Consider the following 27,948-nt stretch of genomic DNA (forward strand, 5'->3'; position numbering starts at 1 on the left):
CCACGGCCGTTAATGGTCGCCAGCCCGCCCTGAGGCGCCGCGAGGGGGAGCGCACGAGGAGCCAGGGCGCACGAGCAGCCCGCCTTCAGTCGCCGCGAGGACGCACGAACAGCGCGCCCCAGCCGAGGAGCCAATCAGCGCCGGCGGCGGGCGGAAGCCGGCGGGAGGGGGCGGGGCGGGTGAAAGGCCGGCGGTTCCGCTGAGGCAAGATGGTGGCGCCGGCGGCGCTGCGCTTGGTGCGGTGCGGCGGCAGCTCCCTCCACGGCGTCAGGGCCGTCTTCTCCGCCGATTCCAAGCAAGTGGCGCCGGGGCCCGGGCCTCCTCCCCTTGGGGGGATCCTGAGCTCCGCGGGAGGGCCGGGTGGGGGGTTCAGGCCCGGCGTGCGGCGGGGTAACGTTGTTCCTCCTCCAGGTACCTGCTCTGCGCCTCAGGCGACTTCGTGAACATGTACAGCCTGGCCACCGAGGAGACGCTGCGAGTGATGGGCGGCCACGCCGACCTGGTGACGGGCGTCCAGCTCAACCCCCACAACCGCATGCAGGTCGGGGGGGGGGGGGGGGCGGGATGGGGGTGGAGGGCGAGGGGGGCCCCGGGCCCAGCCGGAGCCCCGGAACGGGCTGGAAGCGATCGCAGCGCGAGGTTTCTCTTCTCTGGAAGGGTAGACGTGGTATCTGTTTTCTAGTAAAAAAAAACCCACAACTGTGAAACAACTTGTGGATTGGAATGACACAAAGTGGGAATGCTAGCAAAAATTCCAATTTTTTTTCCCTTTCATAATAAAGGGGGAGAAGAAACACATGAAAAAATCTGCAGCGTTTACTGTGGTTGGTGTTTGCTCACTCTCTGTCTGCTGGTACAGATGCAGATTTGACTAAATCCCTTTAATTTGCCCAGCGCTGCCTTCCCTCTTCACTGCTGCTCCTGCTCTGGCTCTCGGTTTGCCTGGGGAATTTTTTGGTGTCTCGATATAAACAAGAGCTATTTAGCAAGACGGACTGTGTCTGCATGTTACCTGTGCAGAATCCGATGCAGATGTTAATAGGTGTTTGCATAACGGATCTCTGTCCGTACTGTGTTAGTCTTAAGTGATTAAACACAAATACCTGCTGTTCCTTTCATAGTTTGTGAAAATGGATATTTCAAACTAGAATAATAGAGTTGTATTTCCATCGCACTTTCTCTGAAGGCAGCACAGAGCTGGGCTGTGTCCTCTTTTTTGGTGATTCAGCCACTCGGAATCGCAGTTCCACTAATCAGTCCTTCAACTTTTAACCTGTGATTTTATGTCAAAGCTGGCCTTCATATATTGCTTTAACCTAGATCTTTTTTTGTTTTTCTTCCCTCAGCTCTATTCTTCCTCTCTTGATGGCAGCATTAAGCTGTGGGACTTCATGGATGGGATTCCCATTAAAGTATGTTGAGATATTCTTGTTGAGCGCGTGTCAAAATTATTCCTGACGCATTGATAGCAAAATAAGGATTTCTGCAGCCGGGCACAAATCGGTCTGAGACGCGTTGTTCTGCCATTAACACAGCCTGAGACCTATGGCAGCGATAGAACGTAGCAGTTGCTGTCAGTGCCACTGCAGAAATTCATGGTGATGCAGAATCTTTTGGGGAAAAAGATGGGATACGTACCGACACGCTAACTCTGCTACTTGCCGCAGTTTGGAGTGCAGTGTAGCTCTTGAGGAGTGTGCTGCTGCCCGTTGTGATGTGCCAACAGGAGTTAATACGATGGCTTGAAAATGTGGGCCGCTCCCTGTCCTGTCGCTCCCATTTTCTGCTAGGTAGAGGAGCTTTCCTATAGGCGGGCCTTCTGCTTTGTGTTAGGGGTAAGGTGCCTTCAGGTTTTCCATAAAATCTGATGTCTGCTATTTTGTTACTACTGTTTTAACATTTGTATTAGTCCTAGCTAGAATAAAGGTCTTGTTCTTTATCTTAGAATTGTGAATTTTAATTAATACATCAGCATTTCTTTAAAGCACATGGGTTTCTCTCAGTGCAAAAACTTAGCGTTTTCCACTGTTGAAAGCCACACGCACAAATGTAATAATTGTTGACCTCTTTCTCTTTGTTTCTTCAGACTTTCACTGTAGGATCCAAACTTTTGGCACTGTATGCGCTTGCTAGTTCTGAGGACTTGGTGTTTGTCATTATTCCAAAGAGAGGTGAAAGAGGTACGGTGTGATTAGCATCATCCTTGCCATCTCGGTCACGCTGTGTCTAAGCCACTGTCATGTCAGTGCAAGAACGAGCTTTAATACACCAATTTTGAAAGTATTTATTAACTCCTGTGACAGATGTCTGCAGTCCTGCATTTTGTGCCTTTTTTCTGTTCTCGTTCCATGACATCTGTTTTTTATTATTTGCCTAAAAAAGTGCTTTTCTTCACTTTTGAAGCCTATACTGCACATATGTGATGTTGTAGATGCGATAAATCTTTAAGCAGTGCTTACTGTGATACAGGGTATGCTACAGTACTTGAGATTAGTCTTACACCTTCAGCAGTACTAACATAAGTAGACTTGTCCTATTTAATGACATGCCTAGATATTTTTTCCTATGATTCTGTCTGAAATATGTATTTATATAGCTCTACCTTACTCTTACTATATGGCTACAAATGTCACTTTGGAGCAAGAGCAAATTGTGCAACTTTGCTTGGTTTCTGCTTATAGTTGCACTGGTATCCACTATCTAGTCTTTAATCTTCAATATTATTGTTTGAATCAAAATATCTGAAACAGTTATGTTTTGAAAGGTATTACAGACTTTTTCAAACTTACAGAAAATATTGGACAGTACCAATGTGTTAGTTTCAAGGTAGAAGGCATGTAAAACTCTTTTGTAAGGGATGTACATAAACTTGCTGGTAAAAGCCTTTCGATAGCAGATTTTTCTTTGGTCAGATACGTTCCAGCTGGTCTCAGTGAAGCTGCCGAAAGCAGCAGGCCAAGATTTGGAAGCCAAGGAACTGTCGGTGGTTTTGGACGGTGTGGATGCATCACCGAAGCGTATTGCGTTTGGAAGAGAAGTATGTTCACCTTTTGGGGTTTTTTCTTCTGTTGGGGGTTGGTTGGTTGGGGCTCTTTTTACTCTCAAATGAACTATATGCTGTTTAGGCTTTTACACCAGTACAGCAGCACTGAAACTAAACTTAAATGAATCGGTGTAAGACCCCTATGCTTTCTTTTATTAAAAAAAAACCCAACAACACTTACAATAGGAAATTATTTACTTAACATCAGCTTATATGTTATTTCCAATTTTAAGTACTTTGTAGCGAAACATGATTTTTTTTTTTTTTATTTCATATGTAAGAACATAACCTGTATGTCCTAAATTGTTATTTTACTATAACAGGGTGAATATGTGGCATCAGTGAAGGAGGTTAATCTCCAAATTTATTTTTTTAAACAGAAACAGCTGAACAGGTAAGATTGAAAATGTCAGATATTGATTCAGTCTGACACATCATAAATGTTTGTTAACTGGTGAGGTGTGTGCATGTTATTTTATATTTGTCAGCAACCATTTGGTTTTATGCTGGAGGGGGTGTAGTGACTATGTAGAAGTCCCCTGTAGAGGCAGACAGCACGGTGCTGCAGTGGCACTGGTAGCTTCTCTTCTCAGCTCGGGCGTGTGTTTTTCTCAGGTAAATGCTTAGCCTGATGCCGGACTGAAACAAGTGACAGATTGGGCAGGGCCAAAACAGGGGCAGGGGGAGAAAGAGGGCATGGAAGAAAAGGGAGAGAGAAAGGAGGAAAAAACTTTCAGCTTGATTGAAGGCAAAGAACTAATGAACTAGAGAGAAAAATAAGTCTGTCGGTTTGTTTTTTTGAGAGCACACATAGCTATAACAACTTGGAGATGTTTAATTCTGCTAGTCAAAATAATTTTTATGTACGTTAGCTGATCCTTTTGAAGCTTTGTTGAAACCAAACCACCGCCTCATATAATTAAAGTTACTTTCTTTAACTTTTGAAGGTTTTCTGTAAGTGCAACAAAGACAAAAAGCGGAAACAATCACTTCACTTGCGTAGCGTGCCATCCTACGGAGGACTGCATTGCAACCGGCCACGCTGATGGAAAGATTCGCCTGTGGTATGCACGTTTTGATTCGGCTGCGTACCCCATAAACTGGTGTTTACCACGGGAATTAAGTGACACCTGAGCAGTCTAATTCGTCCTGAGTGTTGCTGTTTTCAGCAGTCATAATGAGCCAAGAATGGCAAGCCTTGTGAACCTGCGGTACTGACATGGACTTCAGGGTACAGCCCCAGCTTAGTGTCACATATTGCTGTTAAGCTGTGCGCTGCGAATCTAAACTGTACTTGAGAAAGGTAATGCAGGAGCAGCAGAAATAACTCTTTGTGGGCAAGAGGAGTCCCAGGGAGAGCACGCTAGTGGAATTGTGTGTTTAAGAATGATGTGCTCTGCAGCGCTAGGTTGCTCCAAATGTTGAAGATGCACGGTGTGCACCAGGAAAGTGCCAAAGACCTGCTAGCATGGTTCCTTCCCTCCCTTTCCATCTACTGAGCGTATAAGCAAGTGGAGTCTAGAAATCAGAGTAGAGGATGCTTGGTTCAATTCAGTATTTCCTTTTCTTTGCTCTGTTGTTGATTTTGTGCTTAAAGAGCTGCTCTGCTCTTCCCCACGTAGGAGGAATTTCTACCACAAGAAAGAGTACACGTTTTCCACGCTGCACTGGCATCATGATACGGTCATGGATCTAGCTTTTTCTATGGAGGGTGAGTCGGGGGGGGGGCCACAAAAACCAAAACCCACAACCCAGAACCCCCAAAAAACCTTTCAAAGTCAAAGAGTTGCAGCAGGGAGGGAAAAATCAATAGAACTTCGAGTTTGTCCACTTACTAACAAATTAATTCCTAGAATTTTAAATATGTCCAGGAAGGATCTGAAATAAAATGGAAGCGGTTGTTACTTTTTTATATATTTTGATTGGCATTTATAATGTCAAATATCTACCTTCTGTGGTAGAATGTAAAATCCAACCCCTCCTCTTACCTCTTTTCCCCCACCTCGACACCCCCCTTTTCATCAGTGATAGTGATGAGTGCTTGCCATAGTCTTATTTGCATCCCAACAAGACAGGCCAGTCTTGTTTGAGCTCAAACCTAGTGGCAAAAATACAGTTAACTTTTATCTGAATTGTGTGATCTGAACTATTCTTCTTAGGATATTTCTTACTGCAAAGTACTGCTGATAGAAGAAGAACAATTCAGCTCTATTCTAACACAAATACGCAGCTGATTGAGAAAGTGATGGGATCTACTACTCCTAAAGCATTTTTTAAGTTTTACTGTAGGCACAAAGTCTTGTTGCTTAATCCAAGTTTCGCTAGCAATTTAACACGGGATAATGAGAAACATACCTATGTGTGCTGCCCAGGCTAGGTAAGAGGAATAATTGCTTTGTATGTGACAGCTTAGGAAAGATTTTTGAGAAACCTGTGTTTGTCTGTCATTGTAAACATGTATGCTGATGATATTTTTTTAAGCAAAACCTATTAACTGCGTTTTTATTACTGGAAAAGGAACCAGATTGCTGAGTGGCGGAGTTGAGTCTGTTCTAGTTCTGTGGCACAATGAATCAGACTGTCAGAAGGATTTCCTTCCCCGTTTGGGATCTGCTATTGAGTACATCTCCGTGTCGTCTGATGGCGTGCTCTGTTGCACCTTGCATACAGACAACAGTAAGCCAAAACATTTATTTTAAGTGTCACTTAATGCAAAATGGAATGCAAATCTGTATGAGCTTTATTTTGATGATTTCAGATGAATTAACTGGATAGTACATAAAAGTTCAATACTGATCGGAAAGGACAGATGCATGAAGTTATCTTAGGCTCTCTCATCAGTTCTGTGAATTTGTCTAACGACTGCTGTAGCTTGGCTTTCCAAATTGATGTAGCATTGTCGTAAATTGAGAAGAGATACATTTGTAGTATTAAGTACAGTTGGTTAAGGTCCCTTCCCCAGCATGAGGTGTGGTTACGTTGCAGAAGCCTCTTGCAAGACTACATCTGCTTTTCCTTTCAGGAATCACAGTAATCAACAGCAACCTAAGATTTGCCAAAAGTATTCAAGGGCTCATCAAAAGTAAGTGCAATAAAGCTTGTCTTGCACTTAGAGGGCAGAATGTGGCACTTCCCATCTTAAGTCCTTTGTCACCTAATCTTTGTTTCCAGGTACGGATGTCAAGACAGGCCTAGTAGTTGATCCTCGAACCAAAGCTTTGGTCCTCAATGGAGAGCCTGGCCACTTGCAGTTCTACTGTCTCCAGAGCAACCAACAGCTGTACAGTGTAAGTTGGATGGGCTTGTGCTAAAACTTTTAGCTTATTCAATCAAGTAAGTTATGCATCAGAATTTATTTGGAGACTTAATGTGGCAAACGGGAAGAAAAGCCAGCAGCTATACTACAAGACTGGAAGTTTTCAGCTTGTGGAAAACTGCTTGTACTTGTTAAGCATAGCTAAAAGTTGACAGTTGAATAAACACTTCAAAACAATGTGCTGTTCCTGTTTAAATGTCAGAAATTTCTAGGTAAAACCCCTATAAAATATCCTCCTTTTTGATTTCCCCCTTTCTTTCCTACACTTAGCATTATTGTGGAATGTGCTTGATCTAATTATGCTTACCCCATTTTTTTTTTTATGCCACAGCCCAGGTAGCTCTAGTCAGTGCTTTCAGAACATCCTTTCTCCACAGTTTTATGAGTGAACACTTGAATTTTGAAATTTAATTTTGATCTTCTTGTTTTGCAGTTGGATATTGTGCAACGACAATACATTCATCAGGCAGGTTTAAACCAAGCTGACTTGGTGAAAGTTGCATTTAGTGCACAAGGCAAGTGGTTAGCAACAGTAGAAGAGAGAGAAGAAGTATCTGACCCTGAGTTACAGTTGAAGCTGTGGTTCTATGATGAAGAAACACAAAGGTAATGATTACAGAGATGAGTGCCTGGGTGTCAGAATCTGAAGTATTGCACAAATATCTGCACAGACTTTGTCTTGCAAAGGCAGAGTTGTTCCAGATCAACTAATAAAAGTCTAGGGAAGATGCTAGGGAGAGTTTACTATGCATGCTACACATCTGAAACACAGAGTTGAAGTAAATACAGATTGGAAATAATTGCTCTGATTCTAATTTGCTTGTATTAATCAGACAGGCTATTTTAACCCTGAGATTTAAATTAGTGTATTTACTTGGTATTAAAAATCATGGACTTGACGGAATGGTTCTATAGCTTGTTCAGTTTTCCCACCTCTAATCCATATTTACTCAATTAGTCCTTCCATAGTACAGAAGATCATGGCTTTATTGTTGATTTTTTTTTTTTCTTTAGCTAACATATGCATCCGGTTCATACACTTTCCCTGATTTTTCTTATTTGCAAAAAAAAATATTTTGACTATAAATTGTTACTTTCTTAAAGAAGAAACAAAGCAAAGTAAAGCTGATCTGTGTAGTAGCTGTGTGACTGATTGTCTGACTACTGGAAAGACTGCCCAGAGTTCAGGCAGATATTTGGGAGTGATGCGTTCTTAGTGATAACCTTTCCTCAGTGCTGGGCCACAATCTCTCTTGCTGTATGGAAGTGATTAGGGAAGTCTGATCTGTAAATGTGATAACATTTATCTATCTAATTAGACAGAAGTTTTATTGATTCCTCTTCTCCCTGCTCCTTCCAGAATAATTTTAAACTGAAACCTTCCCCAAGTTCCAAATGAAATAAAATGGTAAGCTTCTGTTTTCTTTTCCTGTAGCTTTAAGCTGAATACTAGAATAAGTATGCCCCATGATGACCACATAACAGACATGTGCTTTCGTGACATGGATGAATTGGAAGATGACTCTCTGATACTGGTCACAACTGGCAGAGACTGTGTGTTTAAAGTCTGGGTGATGGTAGAAGACACTGATCCAGAAGGTGAGTATGGTCAAGACATAACTTAGGCTTAATTGCCGCCTTGTAACATGCTACAGAAATTCTGAGCCTAACTTCATCCTTTCGGAACTAGGCCCTAGAGTTCCATGCATTTATCTATTTCTGCTGTTGCATGGAGTATTGTGTTCTGCTGAGCATCCTCTGTGATGGGGTTCTTTCGCAGTTTAGCAGTATCATGGATTGATATGGAGGTTTGTGAAATAGCAGAGACCTTGCCAAGCCTGCTGCATAAGGGAACAGCAGCCTGTGTTGACTGTTTAAAGGGTTGTTTGCGATGATTTTTCCATGCTGGGAAAATGGATTTTTGTCATTCCTCTGGGTATAGTCTTTTTATTTGAGACTTCGGAGTTCATTATTTGAACATACTTCCTTCCTGTTAGATATTTGAAAATCCTAAAATGGATGTTTAGGATCCCCTTGCAAGATACTCGAGTAACCAGATTTCACCTCTCAGAATGCATGCTGATGTTCACTCGTTTTCAAACAGAACATCTAAGGGATGTGTATTACCCTGTATGCCTTTGGATGTCAAATACAAAAGATTTCCCACTCCTTAATTTCTTCTACTTTGATGTGCCTGGCACCGTAATAACATATAAGTGAGCTAGAACTTCCCTGCCACTTGGGCATCTTACCTGTTCATGTTCCCAGCTAGATGTGGTGGTGGCCTTGCTGAACTGCTTCCAGTTTGATAGTCTTCTCATGGTTAGCAGAGAACTTGTTCAAAAGTACTTTTGAACTTCTGAGGTTTCTATTTGGCAAACTCAGTTTGCCAAGTTGACTTTCTCTTTCCAAACTGTTTGTTCCTCAATAGTGGCTGCTCATGAGAAGACAAACAAAAGCTTGTATTCGTTTACTAGGATTTATGCATATATTTACTGAATAGCAACTCCCTCATGGTATCTGAAAGTTTGTGGGTTGTGTTTTTTCTTTTTCAATTGTAAATGATTGTAAGCCTAGATTATGTCTTAATTTAATGAGCGGATATGTTGATCTTGAGTACAGTGTGGGCTGGGGACGAGACCTAATGGGGTCTGTTTCCTTCAACAAGATAATTTTGTATCTGCTGACTGGCCTCGTCAGGGGGGTTTTGTGTGTATTTTTTGTTTGTTTTTTAAGTGACTATACAGAGTTCTGTTTCATGGTATGTGTAAAAGCACAAATTAGTGCTGTCTTCTGTGGTGTGCCTAGCGGAGGCAGGGTAGTAGTGCTGAGGTAGAAAGACTCGACGTGCTGCGGGCTTCTGTGCAGCAAATATTAATAAACTAATTAGTTCTATATATAGAACATGCTCTGGCATGTTTTTATTTGCTGCAGCACTCTCACGGTGCCTCTAGATGGTGCCATGCAGTTTAAAGTGGTGAACTGTTTCTGGCTGGTTTTACAGGCAGTGCTTGTAATCATCAACTCATAGCCGTTGTATGAAGGCTATCTTAGCATAGGGTGAACTTATTTTCCTTCCTTTCCTCATCCTACTCATACATTTCAGAAGCATGCTGTATGAATTTATACTTAGGCAATGTATGTTACGTGGTAAGTACATCGCTTTGCTTCTGTTTATTTTATGGTAATTATCAACAACGGGAAAGGTATCCCAACTGAATGCACCGGCAGGCTAACCAACGTGAGGAAGCGTGCTGATAGGTGCTTTGGGATCCTCAAACTTTATGTACATGAACCATGAGCTGCTTTGGACTCAAATGCAACCTGCGTTCAAATTTTCAGTAATGCTGATGTGATTGCTACAGTTTTAAAAGAACAGTATGTTTCAGAACACTAAATGGTGACTTCTTTTTCTTTGATCTAACATCTGCCTATTTGAGAGCACAGTTAATGTAGTTGGCAAAGTAAACATGAGTATTGTACCATGTCAGTCTCAGGAGACACTGTTCAAATGCAAAACTGAGGACAACTGGAAGACCTACTAGATGTTTCTTGTACTAGAACAGGACAGATTCTCTGTGCTCTTTAAAAATGCAAGCCTTCTGAAACAGAACTGTCTTGCTCTGGAGCCTATTTTGCAGCCCTAATACTTGAATTCTTCTTTCTTTGTGTATAGACTTGGAATTAACTAACTTGTCTATTCAATGCAGCACAGCGAAGTGTGAGCTGGAGCTGTGACTTTGTAGGCAGCTACCACAACTACCAAGCTACTAACTGCTGTTTCTCAGAAGACGGCTCTTTGCTTGCTGTTAGCTTTGAAGAAACTGTCACTGTATGGGATTCAGTTACTTGGGATCTGAAGTGTACGTTTTGCCATCCACCTGGAAAAATAAGGTATGTTTTTCATCTGGCTTTTTATGTCTTGAACTGTCAGAACAGAAAGAATCAATTTGTAGTAGTCGGAGAACTTGTATATGTTCATATAAACACTGAATTTAACAGTCTTAAGCAAAGACTCTAAAATGGCTGTTACGTGGTTGGTAACTTGCTGTTAACAATAATAAGATCAAGCTTTGCAGTTTCATCTTCTTACTTGCTTATGACTCCCGTACCTCCCATGCTCTAATATGTATCATTGGGCACACAGCAGTGTGTTAACAGCCCTGCTCTTTTCCCTCATTAATGTAGGGATGAACCAAAGTACTGAAAAAGTACAGATATAAAAAGTTTGTGCTTTGTTCATGTACTCATGCATACAAATAGAAATTATATCAATAAACCATAAAGGTATATTGAACTTATCTGTGTTACAAAATATATATCTTGATCCTTTCTAACCTCTGTTGGAAGATCCGTATGTGCCTGGCAGACTATCCCAGCATGCCCTGTTGTGTGCTGTTGTGATAAAAGACATCCTGAAGGTCCAGATACCGTTCTGTTGTGTAAGGATAATGAGGAGTGGCATAGGTTGATGGTAGCGATAAGAGATAGAGACACAAAGAATAGAACAGCCTTCATATTGAGCTTCCTGAACGGTGCAAATATACAGCAGTTTCTGATCCAGGTAAAATACCATTTTTTTCTTACGATAATCTCGAAAAAATAGGGCAGTGGGTGACCTCAGTGGTTCTTCTACTTAATCTCTGTGCTGGATCTGTGTATCTAAACAATTGCTGAAACAGGAAGATGTTACAAACCTACTGTAGCCTTCTCTTTTAGTGCCACGGTTTTTGTAACTGCTTCTCAAACTTGCTTTGCAATGTCAGTACTGCAGTAATGTTAGAGGTGTTTCACATACCCGCTTCCAGGAAACACCTGAAATGGAAAGCAAACCATTGCGTGGTCATGATGGTTTAAAGACACTGACATAAAGAATCGTAGAAAGATAGAGGTTTCTCGCTTCCATGTAAGCTTTTCTTCTGTGTGATCGAGTCCGTTTTGTTTATATTGGTCCTCTAAGAATAGAAACTGAGAAACATGATTCTAAAACTAGTCTGAGGAGGATCATGGGAGGTATGTCAGATGCATCTTTGCTGTATCTGTAGAGAAAACGTCTTTTGAGAGCTTGGTGCAGTGGCAGGCTTTTCCCAGGCCAGCTGCTCCTTTCCTAGTCTTTAAGATACGCTATGTTAAAAAGAAATAATTACTCTAGGACTAGATTAAATGACTGTATGAATTGCATAATTTCAAAGGGCCATGTTTTAATACAGAAATTTTGTCTGTTACTAGCTTTTTGGAAAACATTCTATAGCATTAGAAATCAAAAGGCTGTTCTGTTATTCTTAAACAAGAGAATGAGAAATTAAAATAAGAGAAAACAAATCACATACTTTCTTCAAGTGGAGCATAGTATAAGAGTAACTTCTTTTTTACTGCTCCTCTCTAGTGCTTAGAGTAATAGTAGAAATTCTTTAAATATGGAATTTATTTTCCAGTCCCAATGTGAACACTTACTAGTACTTACAGGTTTGTAACTTAAATAAGTCCTTGAAATCAGAATGTTGTAGGAACATGTAATCTGTATAGATTTATGCATACTTTTAAATCTCTCAGACCTGTCTGGTGGCTGCGTGTGAAGTTTCATGCCACTGGAGGTGAAAGCAAAAAGCAAACTTCTCCTGAGTTAAATATCAGAACTAAATCTTAACTGAATGTTTTTGTGACTTGTGAATCATTGCTACATAGAGAAACAACGATGAAATCTGAAGGTCGCTAACTTGTTTTGCCTTTTTACGTCTGTAGGAACATCTGCTTTGGGAGGCTAACATGTTCCAAGTACCTTATTGGTGCCACTGATTATGGCTTTCTGTGTTGCTGGAACCTGCTCAGTTGTGCATGTAAGATCAGCTTAAATGTATGCTAGAGTGGACACATTTAACACTTGAATTTACTGTGAAACCGTAAAATAATTCGAGGTTGATTCCAGATTGATCCACTACAAAATGTCCCGTGGAAATGTAATGATTTTCCTACTTCAGTCAAGATAATACCCTGTCCAGCGTGCATGTGCTTTGTGTGCACGTGCCTAGTAAATTCTGCGTTAGATGATAACACAGTAACAGCTGGTATTTCCTGCATTTGTGGAAGTTGATCATATTTGTGTATTTTTTTATTCATCTGGGAAGAAGTGAAGCTGCATGCCTCTTCCAGGGGTTAAGGCCCTGCGTGCCATTCCCATTTGACCTTTTGTTTGGCAAAGCAGCGGGATAGAACTGAATGCCGCCTTTTCATGTCTGGCTGTTGCTGTGTTTGCCTTCCAGTGGAATGGAGTGCCCACCTCAACGTCGCAGTTCTGCAACCTGATCCCCTTTCAGAACATATTGCTGCTGTCTCATGGCTCTCAAAAGAGTCCAGCTGTAAGTACAAAGGCTTCTTTGACAAGTAATAGTCAGTGGAATTTAAAACTGTGAAAGCATAATTTCTAGAAGAGGTTTTCTTAGAATTTAGCCTCATGAAAGCTGTAAGACAGACCTGAGTCTGTGTTTGTACCTGTAGAAAAATGAGCCACGTCTGACAGCAGCCGTCAAGTAAAGCATGTTGGCTCCCCATCGTTTCTTCCAACAATTAGTTGCCGGTACAGGATATGGCACAGGATTAACCGTGTTCTCTGGGTGATGGTCTTGAATACTCTTGACCTTTTCCTGTAAATGCAAAACTGTGGTTGAACTTTACAGCTACACTTTACAGCTTTGACTATAAATTATGATTACTCTTCCTAGAGCTTCTGTTCTACAGAAAAGTTAATTTCGCAGTACGTTCTCTGTGTTGGAATACTGTGAAAGGTACCTTCTATTATGCAGTAAGGTTATTCAATTGTAATTCCTGCAAACTAGTGCTTAAAGGCAATCCTGCCCAGCCTTTACCGGCTCTGATAAAGAGGGCTTTGGCAGCTATCTAGGAAGGTAAGAATTTCTTGATTTAAAGAGATTTTTATTCTTGGTTTTGCAGTGTTTGTGTTTAAACCAAATGAGCCGCGGCCTATCTATATCCAGAGAAATCTCTGTAAAGAGAAGATCCAGATGGCTGCCTTCGTTCCAAGAGACGAACCTGAAACATCTGGCTCACAAAAATACCTTTGGCTAAGAAGATCCCAACTATTTTTTCTTACGGATACACAAGTAAGAAATAGCAATTGACAGTTTTTTTCCCCAGGAAACAATATTTTCCCTGAATGTGGATTGATACAGATTCAGAGTTCTGCTGTCAAGTGTAAGAGTTTCTTTTTGTGATTTCAAGGCAGCGTAAGTCATGCCTTCCTCTTTATTAAAAGCTTTCAGCTGCCAAACCAGCTTAAGTTCAAATTGATTATTTACTGGTTCTCTGCTGCTAATAGTTTGTGCTGCCTCATTCATGCAGGAAACTAGATGACTTGGGAACATTACCTATGCTGTTTAACTAAAACAACCACCTAGAAGCTGTATTATTGCTGGTTTTCTGTGTGTTTCGTATGATCTTCAATTTTCCCTGTAATTTGTGGGTGGGTGGCTTTTTTGTTTGTTTTCCCAAAAGGTGTATATAGAGCCTCTAGGTCCATTCCCGCTTCCTTTCAGTTCCTTTATAAAATAAAGAGGAAGAGATGTGTTTGCCTCTTTCACTTGACTGACAAAAGCTTTGGGGCCAGTCAGAAGCTTCTGTCGGCAGGGTATGGAAATACAGAATGCAGTTCCAGGTACTGTTTAACTCTGCTGCATCGTCCTGTGTTTTAGGAGCTGATGACGCTTAGCACAAAGTCCCTAGAAGAAAGGCTTTCACCGTCAAGCAAACAGGTACCTCTTACAGAAGTTCTGACAGAGATGTGCGGAGCAGTGCAGAATTCTGTTGGTGTTCAGTTTGTCGGGTTCAAATTCCCTTCTGTTGAGAAGATGCACACGCGATCCTTAGGTGGAGTCACAGACACTTAGCTGAAGGGGCAGTAATCTGTATTTTCTTATTTTTTGACAGAGTTGCTGTTTGCAAAAACCTTTAAAATAAAAAAAAAAAGAAGTATTAGTAAGCTACTCCCTCCTTTTCTCATTTCCCCTGAACAAAAAAATAGCTTTTCTAAAAGGATTCAGGTTACATAAATGAAGCAAAACCACTTAATGTTTGCATAAGCTCTTTCCTTATCATGGTTTCTTTAACACTTGAAACCATGGATGTGGCCTGAACTGCGCTCTCTGGTGAGGATGAACAGTTGTCAGTCAATTGTGACTTGTCGCTGAGAAGGAATTTCAAAATTGCATTCCAGTACATACTTCTGTGGAGAAGCAGTCCGGGAAATTTGATCTTTTAAATTCACGTCGAAAAAGTGTTTCATGCGCACTGTTCAGAATAAAACAGTAGCAGCTGACTGCTTTGGTTGGCTACATAAAATAGATGAAAGTACAAGTTAATGTCTTTCTAGTACAGAACCCAGTGGGAACGTGTTTGTAAGCAATCTGTTTCCCTGGAGAGTGGGAGACTAATGCGGTACTCGGATTAAGGTGTATGGGTCTAGGAAAATGCCAGTAGGAAGTTGCTGTGTTTTGCTTCCAGTTACACAATTAAATCACTCAGCAGGTAATGCTGGGGGTCTACAAACGATCTTTTAGTCCTAAGTGGAATCTGAAAGCCAGCCCTAATTTTTCTGGCGTAAGCACCAACTTCCATATTTGGAAGCTCATTGGTACATCAGCCACCTAAAATCTGGTGTTCTTGAATCCAGTTCCTTGAGAGTTTCACTGCCTCTGGGTAGGACTCTCTTGGGATGCCTGACAGAAAGAGCCATATGGCTCAGCTGAGTTGAATCTGAGTGTAGAGTTTACTCACCTAGGCTGATTCTGAATTTTGACAACTCAAAATGAGATCGAACTTAGAGCTGTGACACTAAATCCTACTTCAAACTTTTGCCTTTTTCAAGCTGGCAGTAGAAGAAACTCTTCCTGTGACCCCGTTCAGCTTGCTGTTGGGAAAACACAGACGTCAGCAATCACAAGAGGATGTGGACCTTGGAAAACTAGTTGTTCGTAATAAGCCTGAGCAAGATTCACCTGCTGTCAAAGAGGTGGGAGTCACTACAGTAAGCGTGCAAACAAAATCATGACAAACAAAAGCTTTCATAAAGCTTCTGTTTTATCTTTTCAGCTTTTGCACACTCCAGCACACGTTTTGCCGTCTGCTTCCTTCCTCTGTCCTATATTTATTAATTCATTGCTCATCTCCAAAGAGAACAAAAGGTAAGAAAAAGTGAAGAACTCTCCTTGGTTACTGAAATTATTTTAAATTATATACTTTTTGGTTTTTTTAAGTGTAAAAGCAGTTTTCCAACACTCTTCATGCTTCTGTTGATATAAGTTAGTAGAATGCTTTATTGTGGCAAGATTTTTTTTAAATCAGCTTGGTTTTGGGGAGATGCCCGAACTGGCTTCAGTCTGTTGGCTCTTTTGTCGCTGTTATTTTTGCTGTTGTTTGGCATAATGTGCTCATATGCAAAACGTTGCCTTTGGTACTCAAATGTTCTTTTTGAATTTAAATTCATTCCAGAGATTTAATTTTATTTTAATGGTATTTTTGGATAAATGCCAGATTCTCAACTTTATTTGGTATTAATGATGACTTCCTGCATAATTCTTGGTTTCGGTTTCTAGATACACCAAGTTGTTAGTCCTTAGGTTTAATCTTAATTGTTCAGAACTCAAATTTCATTCCTAATTAAGTTACAGAATAGGAGTGTATACTGTGAACCCAGTTAGCTACGCTTGTCTTACAATGCATGAATCCTAGCTTAATGGAGTAGTGGGATAGGTCCTTGCAATGTATTGTAGCTGGCCTCTCTGAGATCGGCGCGTGCTGCTGGAGAATGAATGCAGGCACAGGCGTTACGACTGTGGTCTTGATTTAGTTTTAATATCTTGTCACTTACAGTGAAGCGAATTAAATGCTCGCATTTTTTTGTGCAATCTAGTCTATAACGCGTTTAATGAAACACTGCCAAGCCAGAGATGAAAATGTGTCGTTGGTATCAGGTGCCATTCTGAGTTTGCAAAGACCAGCGAGGGGATGGTTTACACTGCCAGAGTTTACCCAGAAAACAACACCAGTTTGAGAAGCTTTTGCATGTGTGTTACATTCTGCCATAACAGCAGCACAGTTGGTTCTGCTACGTTGTATTGGCCAGTATTGTTGGCTTTCTTACGGGATGACACAAGTAGATCACCAAAATCAGTCACACCAACAAAACACTTGCAAAACCCTAATATGAGGAATATATAGAAACTTGCAGGTAGCGTCAGTACTGAAGAATTTGGGAGTTCTGTGGCCTGTGTAAATATTTGCACATGTAGAGCTTGTACTTTGACACTGGCAATTAGTATGTCCGCGCATCTGAAGTTACATGTAAGGGCTGTAGGACTGGGCTCAGGAATATATCACTGTAGAGATCAATTTTCTTATTAATGTTAAATAATTTTGTTTTCCTTGGCAGTATAATATTAATGTATTACACGTTTCACCATTTACATTTTGTGAGTGATAAACAGCTTCTATTAGAACAGATGATTTTTAGGAGACCAGTAGTGTTCTGGCATGCAGGTCATTCCTAATGAGAGCCAAAATGTTTATACAACAGACATTTTAATGAATACCGTTAATTACCACATTGTAAATGGTAACTGCTCGACATAATTCTTTGGAAGTGTGCTTTCTACTTTAGCACAAGTTTAACTCTTGAAGTCAGAAGCCACTTCAAACACCTCCCTAGGTTTAAAAAAAACCCCAACCACACTTCTTTTCTAGTAACATTTTAGGTGCTGTAGCAATTTTTAAGACCAGGTGACCTTTATCAGATCTGAAAGAGAAGAATGGCCTTCTTGAACACTGTCTCATCTACCAGTGTCTCCAATGTTTCTAATCCTGTAGGAGTGCGAGACTGTAACTTTTTACGTAATCCTGATCTGCCTGTTCTGACATTATGTATTCTATTTGGAGAAAGAAAAATATTCTATTTGGTAAGCTTACTTAAAACGGAGAACAGCTATTTGAAAAATGGCTTGTAATTGAGATGGCAAGAGAAGTACAGTAGTTTGAAAGTAGCCTGAGATTAAAAAAGTGAGTAAAATCTAATGTTTACTTAGTCATTTGCATGATCACTTACCTCTCTCCTATAGTATGTGATACTGTAGTATGTGAAAGTACCCATTAATTTCATTAATTGGGTTGTTTCCAATCGTCTCTCTCTTACAGTGCTGAAGAAGTTGCTGATGAAGTAGAAATGGAAAGTGAAAACACAGAGGATGATTCAGATGAGGAAAGAAACGTTACTGAAATGGAACAAGACGACACAAGTCCTATGGAATTACTGGGAGAGATGAGTTGTAAACTGTCTAAATCCCAGGAAAGAGAGCTACGAAAACTAAGAAAAATGGACTACAGTTGGATATCAGCTTTCTAAACAGACATTTTGTGGATTTGATACTGTAAGCTGAAGCTTTGTGGATTAAATATTTCTTCAAGAAATCTTCCACATCCTTTGGCTGTAAATTTTAGCAGCTTCTGTTTCCATAAGAAAGGAGAACTGGGGGGAAGGATTAAAGTTTTGAAAAGCTGGTTCTGCACCTGGTTTATTACTCATTCTCTGTGACCTTAGAAAACGTTTAACCTGTGGGGGTTTTTTCCCCTTGCAAGTCTCTTCACAAGGCTAATAGCAGAACTGAGTTCATTTTCTGGTTCGTGATCTGTTAGCAAAGTGACAGCTCAGCTGCTGAAAGTACCCCCCCCAAGGCTGGGCTACTGCTGCTAAAGCAGCATTTGGTTAATGAGACTGCTTAATTCAAGATCTGGCAGGGGAAGGTGGGATGGTTCTTAGTAGTGCTGCATACAGGTGAGGAACAAGTCTCCTCCTCAGAAGGTCCTCTCTAGCTGTTCAGACAGATGACAAACGGTTTAGCACGCCTGATTCGAGAATGTAGGTACCAACGTGTTTGCTGGTGGTTGTAGAGTATGGAGATTCTTAGGCGTAGCGTACTTACACATTGCCTGGAAAGGCTTCATTATGCTCCAAAACCAAGAAAACTGCACCATGTAGTAGCAGATGTATCTGTTTTCCTGACAGCCAGCTCAGTAGGCCCCTGTGCATCAGCTATGGCTTCTGTATTTCCCTTAACCGTACGTATCGGAGTGTACAGTTGGTGCGAAGTAGTAAATTTGAGGCCTAAAAGTGAATACCGTCTCTGTGGTGTCACAGTATGAAGGCAAGCTGATGGAAATTGCATAAGTCACTGAAAGCTCGGAGGAAACAATGTTTTGCTAAAAATACTCAGATTAAAAACATTGGAAACGGGAACGATGCTTCAAGCATGCTCTCCCTACTTTGCTACTGCCTCTCCTTTTCTAGCACCATCTCTTGGAAGGCAACTACTGGCAACATGGTTTTTGGGGGGAGGTATCCTATGACAGGCAAAATCTGTCACTTCATCCATGCACAGAAAACATTGAAACTCAGGCAGCAAGGAAAGCACCTCAGAATGATTATTTTGCTGGAAGGTTTATTGCTCACCTTTTAACATGTAAAGGTCATGGGACAGCGGGTGCCTCGCATTGGGTCAGAAGCGTGGTACGATCCCCCGCCATGGGCTGCAGGGGACAGACACGGCGGACCCCTGGACCTGGGCGAGCCTGCCTTGCTGATCCTCGGCTACCAAGCCCGCCAGCAGGACCCTGGGATCTTGGTGTGGAATCAATCATGGGCAAGAAGCTTCCAGGAATAAAAAGCCTGATATGCATATATCGTCTCCAGGCAGTGAATGAAGTGACAGCTACCAAAGAAATAGACACTCCAACAGGGACAGCGTGCTCCTTTCAAAGCAGACAAAGACCACGTACTCTAGGACACAGCAATCGTTTGGGCACAGCCACCGCACTGGAAAGAACTATGAAAAACATCTCTACTAATACATCTGAGAAGTCAAAAATCAGTTTAAAACTCATTATTACTGAAAAGTGGAAAAACTAGGGCACTGTTCTTGGGATGTCCAAACACGAACCGGGGAATACAAACACTTCAATAGACGTAGCTTTGCATGAGGAGCCTCACTTGGAATTTATTTTGTGCAATTTCAAGTGAACTGTCCAATGATTGTGCATTGCGTGCTCTTTATTTCCTTCTAATCAGGCATTAGTGTGAAAAATACATAATTTATTGTTACAGTTCTCAGACTGAACCGGGTTAGCTTGGTTACCTGGCAGCAAAGGGCTTCTGCAGCTCCTCATACAATAGTTACGTGCTGTAGCTCTTCAGACTATTCCTTAGTGAGGGACAACACTTTCTTCTATCATAGACTACTTACATAGGACTGATATTACTATGAATTTTGAAGGAAAGCTTTTCATATTTTAGGCATTTTGGTTTGTTTATTGGCCTTGGTATGACAGAAGAATAGTGTATTTTAAAACCTATAAAGGTTTTTGAATATTTGTTTGCCTGAAATTTCATCTATTTTTTTTAATTTCTATCTCTCAACCTGACAGGAAGAGGAGAAGGAGAACACAGTAGCGCTGTCATAACTACAGCCAGTTTTCTGCTTTTGAATTTTTCTCCCTTTTTATAACAGCTGTTTAGATAAACTTCTGGTATGCGTAGCTGAAAAGAAAAATCACAGCTCCCCAAATATTACGCAATTTTTATTTCCATCCCTCTTATCTACAGATCTAGAACTGATACAGCCTTTTCAGAACCTTGGACCCAATGGATTTCTTTTCCTAAATGAAAAGTTTCAACAGAACAAATAAGGAAAATGTGTTCAGACTGTAACTGACAAATGACAGGTTTGGAAAACTCAGAGGTTTTAAAAAATAGAAAGTACAGGAAAAAAAAAAAAGACTACTAAATAGAATCTCCCCCTCCCAACCATGCACTAGACTATGAAAGACAAGCTGAAAGGTTTTTGTCTTTTTTTTTTTGTTTTTGTTAAATAAGATCAGACTTCAGCTCTGTGGAAAAACAAGAGCAAGGTGAGTAGAGGTAACTATGTGTACTGTTTCAAAAATGCTGGCTGCATCCCAGCCTGGTATTGTGTCACCGTGTCAGCAACACTTTGATGTGGCCTTAAAAGTAAGAAGGAAATCTCAGTATTTGTTAATGTGAGGTCTAGCTCAGCTTGTTTAGCAACTACATGTAGTAATTGAGTTCTGTGTTCAGGCAGCAGAGCAGCCTGTTTGGAATCTTCATCAAGAAAAGATCCAGTTGTAGAGTTCTGTTTTCTGACCTGTGTCTTTACTAAATTTGTTTTTGCTTTGCACACTAGATCGAACGTACTGGGATAACAAAGAGAGTCCTCGCTTTGTAGTTTTGTGTGTATGTTTTTTCTGCTCGAGCAGGAAATACATTTCTGGTTAGAGTTTTACTACATTTAGTAGGCACATTCTGACCAACCTTTTTGAAAAGGTCTTCTGAAAGAGACTGCAATTACAACAATGAAGAATTCAGAGGGAGGGCTGCGACTCATCTGTCTGTGCCTGCTTTGGAATGCTTTATTTTTAAAATAGTTTCTTTTTTTTTTTTCAGCCTCGTGTGTCTCAGTGGCCATGAAAGTTCTCCAGATTTTCTGTGCTGCCCTAAGTCAAATCTTAATTTGATTTTTTGGCTTCTGTTTCTTCCTTCTAAAGGCTACTTCATACGGATTTTATTATTCTTTATCAGAAAGATTTGACACAAAAGCCTATAAAGAGATTGACCTTCATCTCATGATTCCAGTTTTATGATAAATACAACAGGTAATAAAATACCTCTCCAACATGTAGAGGTCAGTGTTCAGGAACTACGGCTGCCTTGTGCATCACCACCAGAAGCCGTCCCGGCTTTACTGATGCTGAGGGACAGACCACACAAGGAGGGCAGGAGCCTAGGAGGGCTTAGTTCCAAATTTTCCACTCGGACAAGCCGTCAGATAAACACCAGGACCTGAAACTTCAGCAGCTATGGAAAGCTTTATAAAAAAAAATAAATAGAGAGGCAAGGCCTTACGAAGTGCATCATGGCAGCGGGATTTGACCAAGATGCTGCTAACCTGTGAGACCAAAGGCAGAGGAGAGGCGACCACTAATTTTAACCCCCTGGTTCCAGTCAAACGTAGTTCCACAGAGACTGAAAAATCACTGCTGTGCACTGGAATTTCATGGCCCCAGACAAGGAATCCACAGCTCCAAAACACGCCTCAGTGGGCAGACGTGGCAGGAACGCTACGTTAAGGGCTGGTATTACTAAACAGGGGTGGCCATATTTTTTTTCAGTTGTTCAAGATAAGGGAAAAAATGAGAACTGCAACTCGTGCCCTGTGTTTTAGCATCACCTGGGCCTTTGTGTTGCACGCGTGTTTCTGCCTCACAGTCATGTGGCTGCCTGCCCTTGGGGGAGCCTCTTGCAGCTACCTCCATCTGCCAACCCCCGCCAGCAATGAGCCTTTCAAAGCCCTGGTCACCGTCAGAGTTAGAAGCGGCAGAGAACAGGGCAGAGGAAAACAACAACAGCTTGAAATACAACTCGGGGAGACTTCAGCAGACCTCCTAGTCCACCCTCCTGCCCTGAAGCAGAGTAACTGAGGTGTGCTTACTCCTGACAGATACTTGTCTAGTTTTGTAAGCCTCTGCTAAAAGTGATGCTATCATCCACGTAATCTGTTTGCTTACCGATTCTGACAGTCACAGTTTTTACTAATAAAAGCAATCTTTCTTGCCTGCAAGATTCTATTCTTCCATGTTTGTTGTAAACTTCTTTGATAAAAATCTTTAGAAAAAAATGAAAGCATGCTACTCCGTTTCCTTTAAACAACAAAAAATCACCTCCTTCAACCTTTCATTTTTGCTTTTCTCTAGGCCCGTAGAAGCATGGGAATGATCCTCCAGACCTTCTCTGGGCTAACAGCTCACAGGTCAAATACTGTTTTGACTAATTTATTACAATTTCAAGAGCAAATTGTGTCAGGGTCATTTAATAGCGATAAATGTTTCTGAATAGTCTTAAAGCCTGTTCTTTCTCTGTCCTGGCTTGTATTCCTTGTTGATTACCTTTAGTACCGGCCACAGTCTTTGTTGGTGAGGGCAGAAGCAAGGGCTGCAATTTACAGCTCAGCTAACAGCGTGGCGTTACCCAGCAAACACGGCCTCGGCTGCAGGGTCTCTGCAGGGCAGCGTCCTCTGCGGATACTCTGCCTCGGATCGAACGGTGCGGGCATTGGTTTTGGCCTCTGCACAGCATTTCTTTGGGGAGTTAGGGGGTAGGTTATAATTATGTAAACTGGAATTTAGCCAGGGCAGCAGGGTCACTCACCTTTAAGGTTGCAAAAGACATTTAAGTAATGCTCTGAACAGCTCAGATTTTAACTACTTTAGTAACTCAGCGCTTAAAGGGGAGAACTTGTCACAAGGGAGTACCTTCACAAGAAGAAATCGTTATCGGATGGCAGAAGTCATGAATGAGATTTGTGTTACTGTAAAGCAACTCAGCATGAAATCCTGACTCTTCAGAAATCATCGACAAAGCACCCTTTGACTTTCTAGTCCAGGGTCACACAGACACATAACCAACCACAAGATAAAGCTCTAAATCTTAAAATGCTGCTATAAGCAGTGTTCCCAGTGGTATGTTTGGTTTGAAAGTGAAATGTAGACCAAGCTACTTATAAAGAACTTCTTAATATTGTTCATAATAACAGCGAATGAAGCCCTTTAGGTAAATAACATCATGTGGCTGTAAGGAAGAGCTACCACCCAGCTCTGGGAATGCGCGCATCAGCAGTTTCGGCGGTTGCAGGCTTCTCAAATGCTGTAAACGCGTAAGCGGCCACCATGGAAAGCAGCGTTCCCACCTGGCAGCTAACATCTGCTGCCCGCCTCTGCATCACCTGTGCCAACACAAGCTGCCATTGCCTTTGCGGGGAACCGGGCTGGGGGGGAAAATCTGACTTGCAACAAAACCAGATAATACATAAATAAACAGTTTAAGATGTTCACAGAACTACAGCCAAGTTCCACCCAGAACAGGGACAGACTTTTCTTCCAGAGGTCTTTGTATGCCCAGGCGCTGAGGTTTTTACAGCCAACATCCCACTTTTTTTCTCACAGAGCCTGTCCCTTGTGCTAGGAGAGCCACAGCCATGCCTAGAGCATTCCCAAGAGGAGCTGTTTGGTGTGACACCTCGGACACCTCAGCTCCGGCGCAATAGCTCCCGCTTTCCCCTGCCACCCTCCTCCTCCCCTCCCAAATTCATGGGCTAAATAAACTTCAAATAAAGCAGTGGCCTGCAGTTGAAAGAAAACACTTTCAGACTGATACCTGCATGGCATTAGACTGTTGAGGGGGAATCTTTTCTCAGCTTCTAAAATGAAATCAGTTAAGGAATTATGAATTTTTTAACGTGTAATGAAGGATCGTTATTGGAGCCATGACCTTCGTCCTCTGTTGACCTTCACAGATACAGCTGTGTTGCCAAGAATTAGGCTTATCTTTCAAGAACAGACACTGCAGCCATAAACTCGCCTAATTTCTTCATGAGAGCAGGAACAAAAGAATTGGTTTTGAGATAGAAGGTACTACCCAGAAAAGCACAATTTCTTTTGCCAATTTTTCAAAATGGCTTTCTTATACTGCTAACTCCTTCATTTTAAAATAGCACAGAATTTAAACTATCTCAGCCATAAAGCTGGTTATCAGTTTCTGTTATTGATGCCTCAATTTATGTTTGTTTGCCGTGCTACTTAGCTTATTATATTTTTAGATTTGAGACAGTGATCAAAGCTTCAAATAACTTGGCTATTTTATTTCCTTTAGTGACCAAAGGAGTTCTCATTTCTTCCTCCAACCAGTAAGACAAGCCAACAAACAAACTCTCCAACATTATCTGAGCTGTCATCTCTTTCATTTTTAGCCCCCTACTTTATGAATAATAAAGAAAAAGTAACTTGGCACTCCTGTACAGTTTGTTACTCAAAGGCAATACGCAATTTCCACCAACAAAGTCGGACGCTTCTGCAGTGGAAGGTTTTGTTCAGGTTAAGTTTCCTCCATGCTTTGAGCTTCCCCGGGCCCTGCTCCTCTCTTGCCTTCAGTCCTAGCTCTTCTAAGGAGGAAATACCAGGAAAGCTGAGAGATTTTTCACAGTCCTCTTACCTTTCTGCTTTGAATATTAAGCTTAATGTAGCAAGAAGTCCAGGAGACTCATTAAAATTAAGTTAAAGATGACTTTTCAGTATGAAAGTCAACTAAAACAATCAGAGACCTGACTTGGAGGAAGAGTGGGCGACGGTTTGTTGCCTTCGGCGACCGATCAGGAGCACACGCTCGGTTGCAATCACGACTGCAAAGCCCATGAAGCACAAGCCTCAAAGCGCATCGCCTTGGTCTCCTGATTTTTCATGTGAGCTAACAGAGGCTGTGGATTGCTCTATTATTTCCCACATCAATCCAAAATCATGGAAGGAACAGTACTAAAAATATAAACAAAAGGAAAAGGGAGTGCACATACTGTTCATACAAAGAGACTATTTAAACCCTGAAATACCCCATACTGAAAAGAGCCCTTTTTCTCTTGGCATAGCGCAAGCAGAAGCTGGATTTCTAAGAACTATCACATATGCTAGGAAAGGAAAATTTTCGTAGTGCTCACTCCTTCAGTCAGTGCAGTGTTATTTCTGGACTGGATATTCTCTGAGTAGACTCGGGATACAGTGACAGTTTATCTTTCCTTTTCTAGGTGAAATCCACTAGCTGATCTGAAGGATTAAGTGGAAAGAAAAACTCACATCACTTGCAAAATAAAAAACCACTGCTAAACCAACTGGTTTAGATGAAGCCAGAAAACCACCCTGAACGCACACATCAGTGCAAATCACCTGGAAGAAATAAATGGCTTTCCAGTTAACCAGCAAAGAATGTTCCAAAAACATTTCGACTTTGAATAATGCATTGTAAGTAGAACTACTTACAAAACAATGAAAGATAGGCTGGGATATACAAAGAGCGGGGGTTTCTTGCTGCCCTTCTCAGCTCAGTGATAAATCAAGCCCCTTATATAGCTGAGGCAATACAATCCAGCGGACCCTACAGCAATACTGCAAAGATATATACTACAGATATCTGTCTATATATAAGACAACCATGCTTGAAACCTCAACTTAAAGATGGGTACCAGTTCAAATATGGACATTTTAAAAAAAGAGAGGTGCCCATTTACAATGAAAAAATATTCAGACGTTCTCAAGCAGTTTTTCAGACTAAATACAACTGCGTGACATATAATATGGAAATGCTACATCCAGCGAAATGGATTTTAAACATGCTTAGCTTTTTGTTACTCAAGAAAGAACAAATCGGCAGAGACTCAGAGGTACCTGCTCAGCTTGCAAGAGTAGTGTCAGCAAGAGAAGGAACAGCAAAGGGGAACTGATAAAAACAGAAACGTGCCTTAAAGCTTTCGGAAAAAGAAACCCCAAAAGGTTCCATGCACAGCACAGTGTTCCTAGTTTTCCCACAATTTTGTCACTTCAGGTTTCACTCGATCTCCGATGGCTAGAAATCTAGAAAACCTAGAAATCGGTTCTCTCCTTTTGTGTGACTCTCTGCGGGTGGGTCACGCCGAGGCGGCGGTGCCTCTCCCCTCCGCTCACCCACTCGGCCGCCCGCGGCACCGGGCGATGGGCAGCGAGCCGGATGGTCGTGCACTAACGCACGGGCACCACGGCCTGGCCCCGCTGACCCATGGACTTTAAAATACAGTCAACAAGAAGAAATCTAACAAATTCAGTCTAGATCGTAGCTTCAAAGTAAGAATAATCAGGAAAAGCAGAAAGGAGGCTTCCTGCAGCCGTGTCCAATGGACTTGAAAAGTCACTAAAATTTTGTGATCATTTTATTACAGTAGTTCAGATCAGTATAAAGATGTTCAACCAGAGACAACCCAAAAACTTTACAAGAAAACAACACCATGTAACAGATTAGGTTTGACTGTGGGCAACAATTACTCTTTTTTTTTTTAAAAGGAAAATTTCTGCTGGTGTAAGGCTCTAGGTTCTGTGAATTTGAAGCAAGCTATGAAGAAGATAATTAAAACAACAACAACAACAACAGAGAACAAAACAGGTGAAAGCAACCGGCCAGCAGATCCTACAGGAGAAATTTATGAGACTTCAGTAACTCCACAGAAAGTAACTAGCAGGTCTATAAGCCTCTAATTGATAATCACAAGAATAAAATTGAAAACAAACAGAGATCTTAAAAAAAAAAAAAAAAAAAAAAAAAGAAAAAAATAAAAGTAAGAGCTTTACAGAGAAATAAAGGGTCTCCAAAGGAAGACGTAGGTAGCAGCTGGGAACTGCCGGGGTTTTGTTTTTGTTTTAATTTCCACATATCATCAAGCGCTCGCCGTCACGTCTGTGGTAGTCGGAATCGAGGTGCAGTTTGCTTTTGCGCAAGCAAAGCCCTGGCAGGACTAGTGATCTTCAGTGGTCGTCAAAGCACGCACGCTTCTCCCGCTCCCAAGCACTTGCCGCCCAAACCAACGCCACGGACCTGAAGCCCTCACAGCTACTCGGTACCGGGTGTCCGTCGTGGGATGAGGAACAAGCCTCTGGGTCTGTTTGATGTGCTAAACAGTCATTAAGAAGAAAACAGAACCGAGCCGTAGGAGTAGGGTACTTTCATTAAGCAATCGTAACCACACGGCTGGTTTAGACGTCTTTTTCAAAAAGATTCAAGAGTCACTAGAAACTACATCTAGACTAACGCAAACATGGCTCTGACCTAACTAAAGTTTAAAATAAGAACAGCTTCACTGACCTCAGGAAACGAAATCTTTTTGTGAGTCATTTGCTGCAACTTTTTTCCCCACAGGAAAAAAAATCTGTCCACTGAACAATAGGGATTAATTTAATTTTCTTAACATTTTACTGAAGTAATCACTTTAATTGTCATTTTCTTTTATGTTTCATAATAGCTGTAGGCATAGATCTATAGAAATCAGTAGGAATGAAATCAGCAGGGGTCCACAGAAATGATCTCAGAATCTTTAGGTGTTGTTATTTCCCAAGAAATTAGAAGAATAAGGAATTTCACAGTAAACATTCAATTTAGAGTGATAAATTGGAAAGTCTACCTTTTTCTTAGATCCAGTCAACTTTAATTATATGCTAAGTAGAATCTGAGAGGCACAGAGCAGCATTGTTTTATCCTGTGTTCATTTTCCAAATTCAATTTGACTCTTCATTAACGGGATCACACTGCAAAGAAAGAAATGCCAACCAACCCTTCGTGGAAGTTTGCTAAACCTGTATTTACTACTTGCTCAAACTATCAAAGAGGTTAGGCATTTCATGTTCATACAGAAAAAACAGCATAGAACGAAGGAAACATATATGCAAATAAAGAGAAATTAGAAGATTCAAATTTTTTTGGCAACTCGATCAAGTGGGAAATGCTGAAGTGCTCTGCAGGAAGATGTTCTGAAAGAGATTTGCTGGGAAGGAGCGGGCACCTCTGGTGCTGTTTTCTGCAAAGCAGTGAATGGAACAGGGCTATATTGTGGCTATTTCGGAGCAGAGGGGTAGAAAGGCAGAGGCAAACACTACGCTGGTCAGGGAAGAAGGC

The 27,948-nt window shown here is 41.4% G+C and overlaps 1 protein-coding gene and 1 long non-coding RNA gene across 4 annotated transcripts; one reads left to right on the top strand and one right to left on the bottom strand.

Moving 5' to 3' along the window:
- The first annotated feature begins 194 nt into the window (after window positions 1-194).
- WDR75 (WD repeat domain 75) lies at window positions 195-22,054 on the top strand. 3 transcript variants are annotated; one of them, XR_012765004.1, is made up of 22 exons: window positions 195-295; window positions 412-541; window positions 1,347-1,412; window positions 2,087-2,180; window positions 2,913-3,037; window positions 3,367-3,437; window positions 3,991-4,107; window positions 4,666-4,754; window positions 5,561-5,719; window positions 6,066-6,125; window positions 6,215-6,330; window positions 6,793-6,965; window positions 7,795-7,958; window positions 10,070-10,253; window positions 12,102-12,196; window positions 12,620-12,715; window positions 13,308-13,477; window positions 14,066-14,125; window positions 15,238-15,381; window positions 15,462-15,553; window positions 17,559-18,195; window positions 20,878-22,054. XR_012765004.1 is itself a non-coding variant. In XM_075430064.1 (22 exons), the coding sequence occupies exons 1-21, from the start codon at window positions 210-212 to the stop codon at window positions 17,764-17,766; spliced, it is 2,499 nt and encodes an 832-aa protein (XP_075286179.1). In that variant the 5' UTR covers window positions 195-209; the 3' UTR covers window positions 17,767-17,791; window positions 20,878-22,054. The 3 variants fall into 3 exon arrangements, 2 of the variants coding, with proteins under 2 accessions (XP_075286179.1, XP_075286178.1); XM_075430064.1 differs by having other exon boundaries at window positions 17,559-17,791; XM_075430063.1 differs by lacking the exon at window positions 20,878-22,054 and having other exon boundaries at window positions 17,559-20,867.
- On the bottom strand, window positions 10,672-14,322 carry LOC142362368 (uncharacterized). The gene is made up of 3 exons (XR_012765005.1): window positions 14,130-14,322; window positions 12,849-13,000; window positions 10,672-11,174 (listed from the first exon to the last, which is right to left on the bottom strand). It is a non-coding gene; the product is annotated as an uncharacterized LOC142362368 (long non-coding RNA).
- Window positions 22,055-27,948: the final 5,894 nt, after the last annotated feature.

Source organism: Opisthocomus hoazin, chromosome 9 (assembly GCF_030867145.1).
Source record: "Opisthocomus hoazin isolate bOpiHoa1 chromosome 9, bOpiHoa1.hap1, whole genome shotgun sequence".
Lineage (NCBI taxonomy): Eukaryota > Metazoa > Chordata > Aves > Opisthocomiformes > Opisthocomidae > Opisthocomus > Opisthocomus hoazin.